This window comes from Balaenoptera musculus, chromosome 13 (genome assembly GCF_009873245.2).
Source record: "Balaenoptera musculus isolate JJ_BM4_2016_0621 chromosome 13, mBalMus1.pri.v3, whole genome shotgun sequence".
Lineage (NCBI taxonomy): Eukaryota > Metazoa > Chordata > Mammalia > Artiodactyla > Balaenopteridae > Balaenoptera > Balaenoptera musculus.
Window position 1 is genome coordinate 27,493,952 of NC_045797.1, and position 19,814 is coordinate 27,513,765.

At 50.9% G+C, this 19,814-nt stretch overlaps 2 protein-coding genes across 3 annotated transcripts in view; both read left to right on the top strand.

The window, feature by feature from the left end:
* The window catches only part of RAB11FIP5 (RAB11 family interacting protein 5), a 37,405-nt gene extending 32,620 nt beyond the window's left edge, over nt 1-4,785 (top strand). The window contains 2 exon segments of the mRNA XM_036872916.1: nt 2,092-2,281; nt 2,557-4,785. Of these exon segments, the coding sequence (XP_036728811.1) occupies nt 2,092-2,281; nt 2,557-2,760 (394 nt within the window). The 3' untranslated portion in view covers nt 2,761-4,785.
* A 1,674-nt stretch (nt 4,786-6,459) lies between these two features.
* Nucleotides 6,460-19,814, top strand: part of SFXN5 (sideroflexin 5) — a 114,990-nt gene continuing 101,635 nt past the window's right edge. For both annotated transcript variants that reach the window (XM_036873539.1, XM_036873540.1), the window contains exons 1-2: nt 6,460-6,580; nt 18,121-18,189. In XM_036873539.1, the coding sequence (XP_036729434.1) occupies nt 6,470-6,580; nt 18,121-18,189 (180 nt within the window). In that variant the 5' untranslated portion in view covers nt 6,460-6,469. The remainder of the gene's footprint in view (nt 6,581-18,120; nt 18,190-19,814) is intronic.

The following is a 19,814-nucleotide window of genomic DNA, read 5'->3' on the forward strand; positions in this document are numbered from 1 at the left end:
GACGTTGATGGGCCAAGGAGAGCTGTCCCCATTTGTCAGATGAGGAAATGGAGTCCATGAGAGCTGCAGGGTCCAGGGTCCCTCAGATGTAGGGGGGGGCAGTCAGACTGAGAGCCCAAGACTCCCGGCCCCCCATTCAGGGGGTGTTTATGCCGCACCGGTATTCCTGCCCTCCCTCAACACAGCCCAAAGGTGGCATGAGAGCTGCCTTTACATCCTCATCCTTAATGTAAACTCCTAGATGGGCAGGAGGGGCTGGGATGTGTTCTTTTCCCTACCGTCTGCCCCCGCCTGGGCTTTCTGCCTCTCCTCCCGGGTTGTGACACTGAATCCACAGCCCTGTCCTGAGTATCAGAGCTGGCTTCTCTGGGTCTGGGTGGGCCTCCCTTCAGTGGTGTTCGGGGGCCTTGGGATAAGCCGTTTTGCTTCCTCCTCCTGAATGGTCCACATCCTCTGTGAAGTAAGTATAAATTTAGGAGGTCCCCTAGAGGCAGGTTAAGTTGATTTGGAGGCTTGATGCTTGCAGTTTGGGTACTCATGACAGGTACAGGGTGCTGGGGGATCCTGGAGGAGAGTCACCTTAGTCAGCGTGGGGGAATCAGGAAGGTTTCCTGGAGGAAATGGACTTGCACAGCTTTGAAACATGAGTAGGCGTTAGCAGGCCAGCAGGCAGAGGCGCAGTGTTCCAGACAGAGCAACAGCTTTTACAAGAACCTAAAGATGAGAGAGAGCACGTTTTCCTTTGGCTGGAGTGAATGAGGGAGTGGGGGGCCAGGAAGAAAGGGCAGGGGCCAGGTTGTGTTAGAGACTGTGTTTTCTTACCTTGATAGGGAGCCACTGGGGAGGCGAGACCATTATCCCACAGCAGAATGGAGGAGTGGTTGGAGGTGGGCAAGATTGCCCAGGAGGAGCTGATTTAGCAGTTGGGTGTGGCTGGAAAAAGGTTTACCCAACGCTGGCTTGGAGAGGAGGGGATAGTGTGAGAGAAGGTGAGATGGTAGCAGGGCTTGATGTTTGTCAAGGCTGAAGTGGGAGTGGGGGGCGTTCTGAGGGGTTCCCAGGTTTCTGACTAGAGCCGTAAGAGGCTAATGGTGCCTGGCGCTCACCGCGAGGGAGTGTAGGAAAGGGTAGGCAGGCTGGAGGGGAGTGTGGATTCCGCTGGAGCCAGCCTGCAACTGTCTGCCTAGGCCTAGAGCTCAGGGGTGAGGTCTGGGCTGGAGATGGAGATTAGAGGTGGAGGGGAGAGAACCCAGGAGCAGACCCTCAGTTGAGCCTGGGAAGGATGTCAGGTGTCAGGAAACCAGACGGAGGTCTTGGGGAAAACCAGGGAGAAGGAGAGCCGTCCAAAGGAAAGAGTGAGTGAGCAGTCCAAGGGTCAGCTCTGCAGAGAGGTCAGTGAGGTGAGAACTGAGGGGTTGGTGGCCTCAGCAGGAACACTTGTGACGGGCCGGTGGGGGCCACTGTCCTAATGGGTGGAGGAGTCAACGGAAGGTGGGAACTTGTAGAGACAGAACGCGGTCCTCATGCTCTGGAGAGGCTGGGTGAGAAGGAAGAAGAGGTGGAGATGACTGAGGGTGATGGCTAGGCGAAGACAAGGTCAAGGGAGGGTTTCTCAGGCCTATGTAAATGCTGATGGCAAGCAACTGGTAGAGGTGGGCGAGTGACCAAGCACCCCAGTTTGCCCAGGTCTTCCTTGGCTTTAGCACTGAAAGTCCCACATCCTAGAAATCCCCGGTCCTGGGAAAATTAGGAAACTGGGAGGATTGATCATCCCCCTAGAGAAACGTTACAATAGAGAAGAGGAGGGAGGGGGGCTGTCTGGAGGGGGTGGCTCTGGCAAAGACTGGGATTAGGTACAGAGAAGTCTGCAGGACGGCCTCTGCTGTCCCTGTGAAGGGCGGGCGGGGGGGCGACCCAAGGGAGTGAAGCGGGGAGGGGCAGGCGGTGGAGTGAGGAGAGCAGTGAGGGCAGGGGCGCGGAGGGGCAGCCGCCGCCAGGTGGTGAGACCTGCTGGCCCCACAGAGAAGGTGGCCCCCCTTTCCTTGTGCCACGCATCCCTCCCCGTAACGCATCTCCTGTCTGTCTTCGCAGTCCCCACCCTGTGAAGCCCCTCAGTGCTGCCCCAGTGGAGGGCAGCCCTGACAGGAAGCAGCCCCGCTCCAGTCTGAGCACAGCCCTGAGCAGCGGGCTGGAGAAGCTCAAGACGGTCACATCTGGCAGCATTCAGCCTGTGGCTCCGGCCCCCCAGGTTGGCCAGACTGTGGACGCCAAGAGGCTGAAGGTGAGGCCCAGCAGGGTGCCTGGGGCGTCAGAGCAGACGTGTGGTGCTGTGAAGAGACGTCAGGTGTCTCGAGCTCAGGGGCCGGGTGCTGGGCAGGGTGGAGCAAGGAGCAGGCCTGGCCCCCCCACACCAGAGCCTTGAAGCCAGTTAGGCTGTCCCTGGCATTGGGACAGAGGCAGCTCCTAGGGCCTGTGTGGGGAAACGGGGGTGTTGGTGGGCAGGTGGGCAGGGGGGCCTGAGGCTGTCCTGCTCACTCCTACTCCCTCTGGCCTCAGGACTCCGGTGTGCTGGACCAGTCGGCCAAATACTACCACCTGACCCACGACGAGCTCATCGGTCTGCTCCTGCAGCGGGAGCGGGAGCTGAGCCAGCGGGACGAGCACGTGCAGGAGCTAGAGAGCTACATCGACCGGCTGCTGGTGCGGATCATGGAGACCTCGCCCACACTGCTGCAGATCCCCCCTGCTCCCCCCAAGTAGCCCTCTTCACCCCCCTCCCCAGAGGCTTGGCGCAGACCCACTACCCAGCAGGGCTCACGCCCTCCCTCCCTCCCTCCCACTGAACTCTCACCTGGGTCCGGGTGCAGCCTGTCCTCTGTTGTCACCCCTTGTTCCCCCTCTCCCCTGCCTCAAACTGGGGCTGCTGGCTGGGGAGCCCTTTGGACTCCCATTGGTGCCATCAAGTTCTGTGCACAACTTGTGTCTTTGGGAGCCCTGAGTCTTTCCCATCTGCCTATTTTCATACCCCTTAGCTTTGGGGGCTCTAGGGAATTGGAGCAAAGAACTTAGCCCTCAAGAGGGAGCAGGGGTGAGCTGCAATTCGATGTGGTGGTATCTGGGACATACTTTATTACCCGCATTTCTTCCACGGCTAAACCCTCGTCCTCTCCACCTCCCTCCAGCCTCTGGAGGTCTCCTAGTAGTACTGGGGCTGTGGCAGGGACCAAGCGCCCAGTTCTCTGTGAGTTATGGGCAACCAGGGCACCTACTCTTCAGCCTCACGTCCAATTCCCCTAGGAGCAGGGAGCCTGTATGGTCTAGTCTTGTCTCTGCCGTGTCCCAAGTCTGATTGCTTTCAGCTGTTTGCTGAGCGAGTGCAGCGTGGATGGAGGGAGATGATGGGGGCCGCTCCCCGCCCTCATCTTCTGACCTTTGCATTGAGTGTCGTGTGTGAATGTGTGGAGAGCTGGGACAGGAGTGGGGAGAGCACCTTCTCACCCACCTCCAGGCTTTGGGCTGCTTATGTTTGGGGATCAAGCCTCCAGCTTTGTTCTCATTGCCCGTCCAGATGCCAAAACTCTGTGCTGCTGCAGGGTTTGAACTTTTGGAAACCAATTAAAATGTGCCTTTTGTGGGTAGGGTCAAAAGCCTCTGGAGGTAGACCTCTCCCCCTAGTTGGCGTCCCCCTCCCCTCGTGTTGAGCACATGGGGTTGGATCTTTTGGGGCCCTGGCAATGGGAAAGGAGGGTGGGGGCAGCCCTGCTGCATGCCCTGCCCCTCCCCTAGAGTTAACTTCAGCTAAGGTTCCGGCCAGGCTGCTGCTGCTCCCTCAGCATCCCTGCCTCATCCTCCTCCTCCTCCCTCAACCCAAATTGAGGAGGGTCCTAGGACAAAAACTACATTCTGGGAGTGGGAGGTCCCCCTCTGCCCATACTTAGGAAAAAGCCTTTCTTGCCTCCCATTCGCCCACTAGCTGCTGACCAGCCTGTCCCTTCTGCTCCACGTCCTTGCCTGGCTTGGCTGCAGTGCACTTTGAAACAAAGTGTCTGTCCTTTGGCCCGGCCCCTGGTTTGCTTGCAGAAAACATGACAGACTTGCCCATGGCATCTGCAGGGAATCTTTGGTGGCTGGGGGGTACTCTGCCTTAGCGTTGTGGGGTGAGGAGGTGCTGAAGGGGCATGCTTTTGGCCCACCGAGAAGGTGAGAGCTCCTCTGTGACTACCTCTTCTTCGTGAGACGGCCTGTGGGGTCACTCGGACAGCCATGGAAAGGGATGTGCTCTCTGGCTCATGTCTTCCTTCCGCCAGGATGAAGCCGAGGAGCCCCACCCATGGGGGAAAGCCCCTGTCATGTTATCTACCTTAAGAATCACTCGTCAAAGCTGAGGAGTGTTCACAGGTGCTCAAGACTTTGGTCATGTTTTGGGAGGGTCCTTGGGGGTTGGATGGGTGTCTCTTCAGGAGGAAGGGGATCACTCCTCCACTAGGTGTTCCTCTGGGCTCTGTTCAGTCTCAGTCCTGATCCTGGTCTTCCACTCACCCTTGATTATGGGCCTCCAAAATGCCCAGGGCAGGGGTGTCTTCAAAGAGTTTTGAGCTGAAGCCCAGGGTTCTTGTGGCTGTTTTTGCTCCTAGCCATAACTTGGAGGAGAGCTGCAGGTGGGGTGGGCAGGGAGCAGGCACAGTTCTGCTTTGCTGTTTGTCTTCCTAGTTGTAACGCCTGTTTATAAAGAGCTTGTTCTTCATGTTTTGAGCACTTTATGAAGAATAAAAAATTAACATACTGCAGGTGGCTCTGTTGTGTTACTGTTTTGATAAGTGTATGAAGGAGGCTTCCCGGAGGAGAAAGCAGCCTTAAATCAAGATGATGCGGTTCTCGGATGATACCGCCCCTGCCCTAACCTCAGGGGCAGCAGCACAGCGTTGCTGAGTGGGCCGGGCTCTGTCTTTTCTCACTCCCGGGAAACCCACATTTACTGAGTGATGTGGGGAATACTGAGGGATTTTAAAAGACTTGATTCCTACTCTCAAGCCACTTAGTCTAGTAGGGAAAGAAAAGATACAAATCCAAGATACAAATGGTTTCTTCACGGCCAGCTAGACTTTCTCCAGCTAGGAAAAGTCCGTTTCTTGTGGTTTGACATGGATGAGGAACTGACTGCTACAGATCATGCAGTGTCCAGAAGGCATGAGCTAACCCAGCACTTCACCATAAGCCTAAGGAGACTCAAAGTGCGGGGGTGGGGGGCGGTTAGGTTCCTAAGATCAAAAACCAAACATTTCTGCTGTCCTCTTGGGCAAAACAGGCAGCTGTCCCTCAGTCATTCCCGTAACCCTTCCCCCCCAGTCTGGCTCACTGACTAGATATTTCAGCTAGGAATCTGCTACTCTAATCTGCAGGGGTGTTTATTATCCCTGCTAGTGCCTTGCTCTACAATCTGCAGTACTCCCCCTTACCTAAAGTCCTTGTAGCTGGTGCTTGTTAAGCACTTCTGAAACCCCCTCCCCCTCCCCCATCCCAGTTTTCTTCCAGCCCAGGAACTGGGCCCAGGAGAGATCTTCGGTTGGCCAGAGGAAGTGAAGGCTGCCAAGGCTCTTTCTTAAGTCCTTGCTGTTTAACTCATACAGCAACAAATACTTGAGTCTCTGCTGTGAGCCCTCTCAGCTAGCACTAAGGACTTCGCAATGAATCCAAAAGTCACAACTCCTGCCCTGTGGACCTCACACTAGGAAAGGCAGATAGTCAAAACCACAAATAATTATAAATGCAAGGGCTGCGAAAGGAAAGTGCTGGCAGCTATAGGAATATGTGGTGGATTTTGCGGAAGCAGGGCGAGGATTGGCAAATGCAATATTTAGGCTGAGACCAGAAAGAGTCAGCATCAGGCTAAGATCAAAAAGCTAAGGTCTTTTGGGTCAATGGTGCGGCGAGCGCCCACCATGCTCCAGGAAGTGAGTTGGAGAGCAAGGGGCGAGGGGCAGGGTGGCGACGGAAGGACCTGCATGAAGATTCTGCAGTGCAATTCTTCGCACAAAGTTTTCCAGGATTACCCTATTGTCTGGAGTCCTTGCCCATCTGGTCCAAGGGTTGGACCCACTTCAGTAGGGCTCTTCTGGACTGCAGCTCCAGGAGCGACGCCCACCGCAGCAACTCAAACTTCTAGGGGCAGGTAACCAGCGAGGGGTCGCCCGATGGTCCCCTATCGAGACCTTAAGAGTCGTACACGCACACTCCTCCCGGACTGCCGACGCCTGCAAAATTAGCGGCGGGAACCGAGACCCGGTCTGAGTCGGTGCAACTCCCCGCAGTCTAGGGTTGTCAAGCTCCGTGACAAGAAAAACTACACTCCCCACAACCCCTTGCGCCTCCGGTTTGCTGCGGTTGCTTGCGGCCAATCGGGAGAGGCAGCTGTGGCGGGGGCCGAGGAGGGACATTTTAAAAGGGCTGGAGATTGCGGGCGTCAGTGGCCATGGCGGATACAGCGACTACAGCATCGGCGGCGGCGGCGGCGGCGGCTAGTGCCGCTAACGCCTCGGCCGATGCACCGCCTTTCCAACTGGGCAAACCCCGCTTCCAGCAGGTGAGGACCGGGCTGTGGCTTGAGGGTCGGTGGGTAGCATAGGGAGGGCGAGCAAACTCCTCTCCAAAATCCTCTTTAGCCCTAGGGTCTCCGACCCGCGGCCACCAGGGAGCCTGCAGCTACTGCCTGGGGGAAACCTCGGCCACAGCCGCCTTTTTCCCATTGGTCAGCGGGGTGGGCGAGGGCTCCCACCTTGGCTCCCTATTGGCCATCGGCGTCGTCATTCCCCATCCGCCCGCGCCCTCCAGGCCTTCCCGCCCGAGGCTCTCTGTGATTGGCCACTGCCCGCCGCGGCCCGGGATCCGAGCTCCCGGGCCCGAGCCGCTTGTGCAGGGTCTCTTGGGCAGTGCAGCCGCCCGCTTCAGGCGGAAGGTTCGAGTCCGGCCCTGGGTGAGAAGTTGGCATGGCCGAGATGCCTTCTAACTTTTTCCCCGGGTGGTGACCGACATTCTTTCCGAGCTGCCCGCGGAGCCTCTGGGCAGCATCCGTGCCCCGCGGCCCCGCTCCAAGCCCTCCACCCCAAGCAGGGTCCGCGGTGGGGATGGGTGAGGGCCGCGAGCCGAGGGGTACCCGCCGCCCGGCGACCCCTCTCCCCTCCGGCGGGGGATTCACTGACGCAGCGAGTCGGCCGGCTGGTGCCCTGCCGGAGATGGAGCGAGGACGTTCGGGGAGAGCCGGGGTGCGGAGGAAACGCTGTGTCATCCCAGGGGACCGCCGGGCGCTCGGAGGGTCCGCGTCCCCGGGAGCCTGCCCCAACCCCCTACCCCGCTGCGACTTCCACGGAGCACTCTTCTCTGTCCGACCCGATATGGCTCTTCGGGACACGGTGACAGTCGTCCTTTTCCTTCGGAACCCCAGACAGGGCGTCTCTAACTCGCCCTCGGCCCAGGAGACGGGGATAGGGTCCGCAGCCGGGACGTGCGGCCCGGGCTGGAGGCTGGGAGGGGCCGTTCCCACGCCGCCTTCCCGGGCCCCCGCTGCCTCCAGCGCTGAGGAAATGGACTTTGTTAGGAAAAGGGGCAAAGAGACTCGGCTGAAGTGAACCAGGCTTGCCGGGGGTGGGGGGGCAGTGGAGGCAGACGGAAAGAAGTTTGCAGGAAGAAAGGAAATTGTACAAAGGTCGGTGCAGTGGTTGATTGGTTGGTTGTTTTCATGATGGTGGGAGAAGGACTGGTTCCAGCAAAGTGGTGCACTGAGCTTTGCTGATAATTAAGGAGTTGCGCTTATGAGCCATCTGAGAAAATGTCCCCACTGTTTTTAAACAGGACTTTAATTCTTTTAAAAAATAAACCATCTCAGCATGTAGGTATCTGAGGCGAGACTGGTGTCATCCTGTCAATGCTGGGTGCCACCTGGAACTGCCTGTCAGGGGTTCCTCTGCCTGGACTTATGAAGTGACACTTCATTAGCTGACCCCCGTCTCCGCCCTCCACACACATTCTGTTGTACTAGTCCTTCAAGACTCAGGCCCGCCTCCTCCTAAACACTTCCTCCCTTCTTCCCCTTACCCCCTGGTGGGACCAGGTCTCAGACTCCCTCCTGCCTGCCTCTTTGGCCACCCCAAGTGGGATCCTCAAAGGTCAGCCTTTACAACAGTCTGCCCTGTGGTTCTCTAATACTTCTCTGTGTGATTACTTGGTCTCCTCAACATTTGTGAACACCTTTTGAGAGGAGGGGCTGATTATGCCCTTCCCTTGTCTCCATCCTACCCTGAGGTGGGGCTTGGCACATAGTAATGTGCTGCATAAAGATTTGTGGGTTCATTTTTTCCCAGTACCTGTCCTGGGACATTCTGTCACACAGCAGATATTTGAGAACCTCCTAGTGGCTTTAATGACTGAGCCCTTTGCTGTGATCACCGCTGGAGCCATAAATGCATATTTGGGGCTACTGTTCAGGCAGCCATTGCTGGTACCTCCTTTTGGCACCACTCCTGAGGGCAGCAAGTGTTTGTTATATTTGCTTTTGAAGCACCTCTCCCCAAGCATAGTGACCTGCATAAAGCACAGTGCATGTGATATTCATTCATGTTAAGGAACTTCCCTTTCCTCCAGATCTGCTCCTCCACACGACTCCCTGGTTGTGCAAGCAGCCCAGCCTGCCACCCAGATGACTCTCAAGAAACTGGGAGTCACCTGTATACTTGCCTTCCTCTCCTTCACCCTCTAAATACAACCAGAGGCCCAGGGTTCTCATCTCAGATAGCTCTCAAATCCACTTGTCTCCACTGCTGGAATCCTAGACTGAGCCCCCATCATCTATCTCCTGAGCCACTGCAGAAGCCTCCTAACAGGTCTCCCTAGTTGCACTCTGGCCCCCTTCCAATCCCTTCCTTTTCCGCACGGCAGAGTCCCAACAATGCAGGTCTGATCAGGTGACGCCCCACCCTCTCACCCAACACGTATGTTCTTAAACACCTTCCAGTGGCTTCCCCTACTTCTGAGATAAAGACCTCTGTTTGGAAGGCCCCAGAGGCCTGCATGGCCCACCCCTGCTGACCTCTTATTCCTCCAATGGAAACCCCACGCATCCCCTTGAATCCTGCTTCCCACCACACTGGCTACTTTCAGCCCCTTGAACCCTGAGTGGTTCATAATCCAGGGCTCAGTCCCAGAGCCCAGTCCAGGGACACCACTCTCAACCCCCAACCAGTATCACCGCTTTCTGCAAGACTGGGCAGGGTCTTTCCTTACTCCCTGAGGTCCCCCCAGAACCCTTCTTCCTTTCATTCCTCAAGGATCTCCCTGTGCAGGGTAATAGGAGGAGAGGCACTGAGCAGTGTCAGAGGGTGGAGAAAGCTTGCCTCGATGGGCTTTGGTCTGTTACCGTCTTTCTCGCCATAAGATGATAATGCTAGCCAAGCATCGTTCTGACCTTTTTGTGCATTGACCTATTTAATTTTCATGATGACCGAGTGAGACAGGTACAGTTATCCCATTTATTATAGGTGAGAAGACCGGCACACAAACAGATTCAGTTACTTCCTAGGCAGTCTGGCTCCAGAGTCTACGTTTGTCTGTTTATTGTCAACTTTTTTATTATGGAGGCTTTCAAACATGCAAAAGTGGAGGCAATTGTCAATGAACTCCTGTGCACCCGTCACTCAGTTTCAACAGTTGCCAGTGTGAGGCCCACCTCATTTCACCTATATGCCCCCACCCCAACCAATGAATTATTTTAAAGCAAAGCCCATTATTTCATTGTACCTGCTGTAGGTATCTCTCAAAAGTAAAGACTTTTTTGGTTAGCTTTTCTAAATAAACTGTAAAATTTTTGAAATAATTTTGTGTGTACAGAAGTCAAGTAGCAGAATTCCTGTATAACCCTCACCCAAGTTTCCCCTAATGTCATCATCTCAGATTACCACGGTACATTTGTTAGAACTAAGAAACCAACATTGGAACATTACTATTAACTACACTCCAGACTTTGTTGGATTTCACTATTTTTTACACTAATGTTATCTTTCTGTTCCAGGATCCCACATTCCATTTGGTCGTCATGTTTCCTCAGTCTCCCCTCGGGTCTATGACAGTTTCTCAGACTTACCTTGTGTTTGATGACCTTGACAGTTTTGAGAAGTACTGGTCAGATATTTTATAGAAGGTCCCTCAATTTGGGTTTGTCTAGTGTCTTTCTCATGGTTAGATGGTTATGGGTTTTAGGGGGAGAATGTCACAGAGGTGAAGTGCCTTCTTTTTCACATGGTATCAGAGGGTTTTTTGATTAGTTTTAACATAACCATCATACCAGTAACACACCTAAAATAATTATTTCTTAATATCATCAAACCAGTCATTATTTGTCTTAGTCTGTTTGGGGTGCTATAACAAAATACCATAGATTGGGTAGCATATATACAACAGAAATTTATTTTTCACAGTTCTCGAAGCTGGAAGTCCAAGATCAAGGCACTGGCAGATTCACTGTCTGATGAGAGTCAGCTTTCTTGTTCATAGATAACATCTTCTAGCTGTAACCTGCCATGGCAGAAGGGAGGAGGGATCTTTCTGGGGTCTCTTTTACAAGGGCACTAATCCTAATCATTAGGGCAACCTCATCACTTCCCAAAGACCCCACTTCCTAAAACAGTCACCTTGGAGGTTAGGATTTCAACGTATGACTTTGGGGGTGGGGTGGGGACAAGCATTCAGTCCATTGCACTATTCACATTTCCCTGATTGTCACATCATTTTAAAAATAATTGGTTTTTTTCAATCAGGATCCCACAAGGCCCACGCATCATATTTGGCTGATAGGTCCCTTTCATCTCTTCTAATCTATTGGTTCTTCCCTCTTTCTTTCTTTCTATTTGTTGAAGAAACTGGGTTGTTTGTCCTGTACAATTTCCCTATTCTGAATGTGACTGAAGGTATCTCTGTGGTATAAGTTAAGATGTTCCTCTGTCCCCTGTTGTTCCTGTAAACTTCAAGTCCATACTTTTAACCACTGCCCCATATTGCCAGGTGAAGGGAAGATGGCAGGAGTGCCTGGGGGAGCTCTGTGAACTAACTGCTCCCTTTCCTCCTCCTTTTCTGCTCATTTCCTTTCCTGAACCCACTTTTTTCTTCCTTCAGGGCTGACACGGTTTTTGGCAATTTGGGGCCCCAGGACAGGAAACAAACACACATGATTCTTCCCATTTGTGATTCAGTCTATCCAGAAATAAGTTTGCTTTATTTTTTTTTAAACTTCCTTGTTTCTTCAGAAATCTCACTTATCTGCTATGACGACTGGGGGTATGGGTGTGCTGTGTGTGTCCTGGGTCCAAAATCCACCAAAGCCTACCATAGCAGAGCAGGTGGGTTGCATAAGGCTCCCTCTGGGGTCCAGGGAGCTTGTGGGCCGGAAAATGCACTCTTCACTTCAAGACGGAGAGGTTTGTGTGGGCCGAGAGTCAGGAGGCAATGGGGAAGTTTCTCATATAGTTTGCCTGAAATAAGTTCTAAAGTGAAAATGCCTTGCAGGTAGTTATACATTTACGTTCTGTAGGCTAGAGAGAGACTGTTTCCCAGGGCTGGTCCTGGGGCTTGTTTGTGCTGTGGACACGGTCAACACCTTCCCGTCCAGTGGCTCTCAACCCCTGCTGCACAGTAATCACCTGGGCAGGTTTCTAAACAGACACCGATGCCTGGAGCCCGCCCCAGGCCAATAGCATTCGAATCCCTGGGTGTACCGCCGGGATTTTAGAAAACCCAGGTGATTCAGTGTGTAGCCTGGTTGAGGACTACTGAGCTGGTCCAGCCTTTCCGCCTTTGGGCTGCAGGTTCAGTGATTTAGGGGTCTGGGTGCAGGCGGGCTGTCGGTTTCTTCTCAGGCCTTTGCCCTCAGTTGCTGCTCCCGAGGCAGCTCTCTGGCTCTGCGGTCCTGGGCCAGGCCCCGGAGTTAGGAAGGCAGCAGGCCTTGAGCCCCTGCTGAGAATTAGCTGGCTCACCTTTCTTGTGAAGGGAAACGGAAGGAATTACTTGGCTGACTCATTCTTCCAGTGAAGCAAGAGGGAAGGAAAAACATCCACTGATTATCTGATGGGGTAAAAGTGGGGTCTGAATTTTGGAGGGCATAAAAAAGGTCATACATATTAAACTATTGAGAAAATAATAAAAACTAACCAGGCCGAGAAGGTAGAAACCTTCCCTGCTGTGTCGTGCATCAGGCTGGGAGGACAGACACATAAAGGCAGCTATAAAGAAGAGTGCTTCTGACCAGGGCCTGCTCAGCCCTGAGGTATCCCAGCCACCTCCTTCTTTGGGTAGCCACTCGTTTGTACTCACTGAGAAATCACATTCTCCAAGGTCATAGATTGCCAGAAACTTTGCTGTTTAAAATGTATCAGTAGTGTCGACTTAAAAAAAAAACAAACAAAGAAACCCCACAAAAAACACAGAATGTGAGAACTGTGAGTTGAGTTTATTTAGTGTCTTACTGAGGACTATAGTCTGGAAGACACCCTCTCACAGAGCTCTGAGAAACTGCTCTGAAGAGGAAAGGGAGGAGGTCAGCATGTATATGATTTTGGCAAAGGGTACTTGTAATCAAGCACACATCTCAGGAGAAGGTTGCTGCCACGCATGAGGAACAGATATCTTAGTTAATGGTTTTAGTGCTTTTCTAAGTATGGGAAGATGCAAGAATCCATGTTCATAAAAGATTTCTCCTGAAAATATTTAACTCTCTGAAGGCCTGTTCTGCCAATTTTCCCAGAGCACAGAGAGCCTCCTTCCTGATCTCTGCCCTGAACTCCTTTCAGGGTGTCTTGAAGGTTAGGGACTGCAGTGGCTAATGGCTCAATCCTTGTAGAAGCAGGTGACAGTAGGAATGACACATCCCCCTTTTGATTGGTGGGCCTATGGCACTTTGACTCACAGAATCAACGCAAGTGCAGAGCTTCAAATAAGGAGCTTTAACTTTATAGTTTTCAAAAACAAAAAAAAACCCTACGTCTACTTCTCAGTCCAGACCTATGTGGACCCCCCCTTCCCCATAGCCCTGCTTTGCTTCCAGCCTGTTAATGTACTGCTTCATTTAAATTTTACTCTATCTTTCCCCAGAATTCTGCACTAACTCAATTTTTTCCCTTTGTTTGACAAAATGCCTTATAGTTCCTCTACTTTGTGGCCTCCCTCATTGCAGTGAGTCAGTAAGCCTGACTTCGTCCCGGGGTGGTGGGGGAGGTTAGTCTGATTGGGTTAGGACATGTATGCCTCGCATTTCCAACTCAGAACCCCTTTCTTGAATCTCAGGCCTATATGTTTAAGTGTTTGTTGAGAGGTTACATCTGGAAGGCCCTTTAAGTATCACAAGTGTACATGACCAATCCCGAACGGTTATCTTCCTCTCCACTAACTCAGTATGCTTCTTGCTTTCCTTATCCTGGTTAACAAGCATTAGTGTCTGACTAGAGATCTAGGCGTTACCATGACTGTGTTATTCCTCATTCCCCCCAGTCAGTTAACCTTGCTCTACTCCCAGGACCTAGCACAGTCTTAGGCACACAGTAGGTCTTCAATAGCTATTTGGTGAATGACTGAAAAAAAACACAGGAGCCTGGTGCAGTTTCTGACCCGAGCCTTCGTGCCTTTGAGCTCTTGCTGATACCCTTCTCTGCTAGGTAAACTCATCCATCCACTCATGCCAGCTCCTCTGGCAAGCTTCCTGACTCACTAGGGAGAAATAAACTATGTCCCCTGTGCCCATTCTGATGCCTCATTTAGGCAGGGATCACAGCGTTTTATAGTTACCTGTTTACTTGTTTGTCTCTCCTGATGGTCTCAGCTCCTTGCGGGCTTGTTCGTTGTGGTGTTCCCTCAGCTAGTCCAGTATGGGTTTGTAGGTATCAATGGAGCAAAATGTTTTACTTAGGACTCTCTCCCAGTGGCGGTGGTGGAGAGTAATACAAGAGGGCTAGCAGGGCCGGGACAGGATGAAGGCAGTGACAGACCACAGGGCAAGTCAGAGGCTGGATGTTTGCACTGGATCATCTTCAAGAAGCTGCTTCCCTCAGGCCGTTCTCCTTCAGGCCCTCACCTCTGCCCCTGCTGATCTTCTTCCCTCCTTGGGCTGCTAACTGCCATACTCTTGTCCCTTTCAAATCCTACCCTCCCTTCAAAGCCCAGCTGGGCCTCCATCACTCCAGGAAGCCTCCAGGCCATTGGCTGTTCACCGGCCCACTCATTCATTCCTGTGGCCAGTGTGTTTGTGGAGCCTCTTCTAGGTGTGTAACACAAGACCAGGAGCCAAGGAAGATAATACAGAAAGAATATCCAATAGCCCACATCCTTCAGGAGCTTATCATCGAGTAATAGACCAGTTTGTATTTTAATTTAAATATATATTTAAAAAATAGAATATTACTTATTTATATTATACATAATACTGATTTTTTTTTCATTTTAAAAGCAATATAAAAGATATGGAAATAAAAATCCTATTACCGAGAGGCAATCTCTGTTAACATTTTAATATATTTTCATCTAGCTTTTTAAATAATATGATTTTGAAATCCTAATTTTGAAACAGTTTCAGTCTTACAGAAAAGTTGCAAGAAGAATACAGAGAAATTCCATATACCCTTTGCTTAGATCCACTAGTTTTTAACATTTTGTCACATTTCCTTTATTATTCTTTGTCTACAGATCATCATAAAGTCCAGAAACACAGCAAATATACGTTACCAAGAACATCTTCAATCTGTAAACAGAATAATAGTGCCTACATTTCCAGATTTTATTACCACCCTGTGTATTTACACGTTATTTATTTATTTATTTTGGCTGCACTGGGTCTTAGTTGCAGCACACGGGATCTTTAGTTGCGGCATGTGGACTTCTTAGTTGTGGCATGCATGTGGGAACTAGTTCCCCGACCAGGGATCGAACCTGGGCCCCCTGCATCGGAAGCGCAGAGTCTTATCCGCTGGACCACCAGGGAAGTTCCTATACATGTTATTTTTTCTCAACCATTTGAGAGTAGATTATATTCATTTATCCCTTAATACTTCAGTGTATCCTTAAGAACAAGGACATTCTCTTACATCTCTTAGTCTGTTTGGGCTGTCATAATAAAAATACCGTAGACTGGGTGTCTTATAAACAACAGAAATTAATTTCTCCCAGTTCTGAAGTCTGGGAAGTCCAAGACCAAGGCACTGGCAGATTCAGTGTCTGGTGAGGGCCTGATTCCTGGTCATAGACAGCTCACTGTGCTCTTACATGGTGGAAGGGGCAAGGGATTTCTCTGGAGTCAATATAATGGCATTAATGCCATTCATGAGGGCTCCCAAAGGCCTCACCTCCAAATACCATCACCTAGGGACTTAGGATTTAACATACGAGTTTTTTTTTTTAAAGGGAACTTTATTTTTATTTATTTATTTATTTATTTTTGGCTGCATTGGGTCTTTGTTGCTGCACAGGCTTTCTCTAGTTGTGGTGAGCGGGGGCTGCTCTTCATTGCAGTGCGTGGGCTTGTCATTGCTGTGGCTTCTCTTGTTGAGGAACACGGGCTCTAGGCACGTGGGCTTCAGTAGTTGTGGCACAAGAGCTCAGTAGTTGTGGCTCATGGGCTCTAGAGTGCAGGCTCAGTAGTTGTGGCGCACGGGCTTAGTTGCTCCAAGGCATGTGGGATCTTCCCAGACCAGAGCTCGAACCCGTGTCCCCTGCCTTGGCAGGCGGATTTTTAACCACTGTGCCACCAGGGAAGCCCTAACATATGAATTTTGAGGGGACACTAATATTCAGTCTATAGCAATAACCACAGTACAGTTATTCAGCAAATTTAATTTGAGTACACTACTTTTATTAATCTATAATCCTATTCCAATTTTGTCAGTTTTCTCAGCAATGTCCTTGAGCACATTTCCCCCTCTAGTCCAGGATTCAGTCGAAAATCACGCGTTGCATTCAGTTGTCTTGTCTGTTTAGTTTCCTTTAATGTGGGGGCAGTTCTTCAGTCTTTCTTTGTCTTTACGACATTGACATATTTGGTGAACAAGGCCAGTTATTTTATGGAATGCTCCTCAATTTGGGTTTGTCTGATGTTTCCACATGATTAGACTCAGTCCCTTCAGAATACTATCTGAGCGTCCATTTGCCTCTCATTGGTCCTTTAAACATGCCCCATCATTTTGGGGTGTGGCACTTCATTACTTTCTAGCACAACAATATGTGCCAGTCTCATCGTATACCTTCCCTGCCCCAGCCCTGGAATCAGCCACTTCTCTAAGGAACCCTGGTTTATTCTAGTGGATGTCATCCCGTCTCTTTGCTATCCATTTAATATCCATCTAGCTCTATTTATCTCCTGTCTATTAGGTTGGAATCATGCATTTTACATGCATTTCACAAATCATAAGCATTTTTGCATGTCATAAACATTGTCTGAAAACATGATTTTATTTTATTTTATTTATTTATTTTTCTAACAGTTTTTTGGGTTTTTTTTGGTTCTATTTTTTAAAGTTATTTATTTATTTATTTATTTATTTTTTGGCTGTGTTGGGTCTTCGTTTCTGTGCGAGGGCTTTCTCTAGTTGCGGCGAGCAGGGGCCACTCTTCATCGCGGTGCGCGGGCCTCTCATTATCACAGCCTCTCTTGTTGCGGAGCACAGGCTCCAGACGCGCAGGCTCAGTAGTTGTGTCTCACGGGCCTAGTTGCTCCGCGGCATGTGGGATCTTCCCAGACCAGGGCTCGAACCCGTGTCCCCTGCATTGGCAGGCAGACTGTCAACCACTGCGCCACCAGGGAAGCCCTGAAAACATGATTTTAAATGGCTGTGTAGTGTTCGATCACGTAAATGGATCGTCATTTTAACAATCCGCCTTTATAAATAATGCAGCCCTGAGTGTCCTCAGCGTATACCCCTGACCACACCGCTGAACGTCTCTGATTGAGCATCATGTATAAGTTGGGAAATAGTTTAGGCCATCTGAGGTATAAGAGGTTAGAGAAGCAACTGTTCTAGTGAGGAATGGTGTGGAAGCTTGATGGGCCTGTGAAAGGCTGGGGGTGCCATGGTGAGCAGAGAGATGGAGGTGGCCTGGGGCCTGGTGTGTGCAGGGGACCTGTTGGTGACCCGGCTCCTGCTCTGGTCTTTATTGGGAAGCGGAAGGAGCAGAAATTGGCTGCAGGGTCTGGTGCCCCAGTGAGAAGGGAAAGGAGTGTGGAGGCTTCTTCCTCCACTGAGCGGGGGATGAGCTTGGAGCGCTGTGGGGCTCCAGGGAGGATTTGGGACGCAGCCTGAGTGTAGTGAGGCGTGAACCCCCGGCGTTTGCAGCTTTCCCCTCTGTCCCCTAGCTCGGTGCCCTCTCTCCTCCCCTTGAGCTTGGCTTTGCCAAGCTGGCCCTGTCCTGAGGGCACAAGGCCCAGCAGCAGCGTTGCTCGGTTTCTTTTCATTGTGCTCTAATGCCTGTGGCCTGTTTAGCACAAAGCCCTCCTTTTCCAAGGCCCCTGCTCTGGGGCAAGGATGGGGGAGCTGGCCCCTTGTCCTGGGCCTCACAGCAGCAACGGGGCTACGGGGGAAGGAAGGCCTGAGGGCGGCGTGCTGGGCACTACCGTGTTTTGAGTTCCACCTGTGGGGAGCTTTCCCTGCGGGCAGAGCCTGTGCTGGACTTTGGTGAGGGACCCTACCTCCCTCGAGGGTCCTAAGTAAAGCAGAGAGGCTGTGGTGGGCAGGAGAGACTGGGAGAGGGCTGGGCACCAGACCTCCCCTCCAGCCTGCATGCTCAGTGGCGCCCGGGAGCTGCTGAAAGGCTTGGCGTAGATCTCAGGGCCTTGGGAGGAGAGGGAGGAGAATGGGAGGCACGTGGAAGAGACATTGGGACAGTCACTGAGTGTCTTAATGGTCTTTCTGAGTTGACTTTAGAAAGCCCTCAGACCTGGGAAAGCTGCCCTCAGGTCACTGAGAAGCAAGGCCTCACTGGTGTTCCTCACCCGCACGGGGAGTCCTGGGGACTGTGGGACACTGAGCTGTGGGTGTTGTTCCCCATTGTCTGGAGGACGGGGTGCAGAAACTAATCCAGTCTCCTCTCCCACCCCTTCTCCAGACATCCTTCTACGGTCGCTTCAGGCACTTCTTGGACATCATCGACCCTCGCACACTCTTTGTCACTGAGGTAAGTCATGGCTGCCAGTCTCAATGGAGGCCCCTTGGCCTTTATACCTTGTGACTTTGGAAGGTCCATAGGTCATCTGTGTGTTTGCCTTATACACATTATCTCATTTCATCTGAATCTCACCACATCCCTTCAAGGTAGATATATGTCATTATTATTATTTCAAACTTCAATAAAATTATTACCAAGTACATGGATTATATTACAAAAGTTCATGCGGTACAGATGCATTTAAGTAGAACAAAAAAGGATCCTTCGTACCCTCTCCCTACACAGTTCCCTCCTCTGATAGGTAAGGCTGGGTATAAGGTAAAATTTACCTTTTATGTGTGAACCATCCTGTGAGTTTTGACAAACATATTGAGTCGTGTCCACACCATGATGAAGATGTAGAACGTTTCTATCACCCTACCATATTCCTCATGCCCGTTTATAATCCATCGCCCCCACCCCATGCTGAGCCCCTGGCAACCATTCATCTGTTTTCTGTCCCTGCTCTTTTGCTGTTTCTAGAGTGTCATATGAGTGAAATCCTACAGTATGTAGCCTTGTGTGTCTGGCTTCTTTCCCTTAGCATGGTGCTTTTGAGATTCATCTGTGTTGTTGCATCTATCAGTACTTCATCCCTCCTGACTGCTGAGCAGCATTCCATTGAGAGGATGGTCCAGAATTTGTTTATCCATCCACTTGTTGATGAACACCTGGGCTGTTCCCATTTTCTAATTATTATCAATAAAATTGCTCTGAGCCTTCTGTGTGTGGACGTATGCTTTCATTTCTCTTGTGTGAATAACTAGGACTGGGATTGCTGGCTCATATGGTAAGTGTGGTAAGTATATGTTTAACTTCATAGGAAACTGCCAAACTGTCATTTTGAAATTGCTGTACATTTTACATTCTCATCTACAATGTTCTAGTTGCTCTACATCCTCACCAATCCTTGATATTATCAAATTTAAATGTACTGTCAGATTTATTTGAGCCATCCCAAGAAGTGTGTCTTTATATCCTTTGTATTGTATTTACAGATGTGTACAGGAATGCATACACATGTAAAGCAGCAAATATTTATTAAGCATTTTCTGTGAGCAAGGCAGTGTCATAAGCATTTTACATGTATAAGCTCGTCAGATTAACTCAAAGCAACCCTATGAGGTAGATTCTATTCTAAGTTCCATTTTACAGATGAGGAAACAGACAGACAGAAGTTAAGTCTCATGCACATGGTGCTGGCCAGTGATGGAGCCAGGGTATGAACGCAGGTAAGCTTGTCTCCAGAACCCTTTGCATTCCTGTTCAGGTAACTCAAGTTTAGGGAACCCTCCCAAGATTACTCAGCTGGAAGAAGGCCTGAGCTCCCACTCTGGGTCCCCACATACCCTGAGGCAAGTCATTGAGCCTCTGAGTCAGCCCCCTGAGTAGACAGCACTTCTCTGCTCATCTTCTCTGTGCTGAGCATTGGCTTGCTTCAACTCTTGGAGGGAAAAGAAGCACACGGCCTGCTAGGTACCTGGACCTAGAACCATTCCCATTGTTCCTGGGAGAGCAGCCCAGTAACAGGCAACGTGGGAATTACCCTGATATGTGATTTCCTCCTGTATCTCAGGGAGGATGAAGGACTCAAG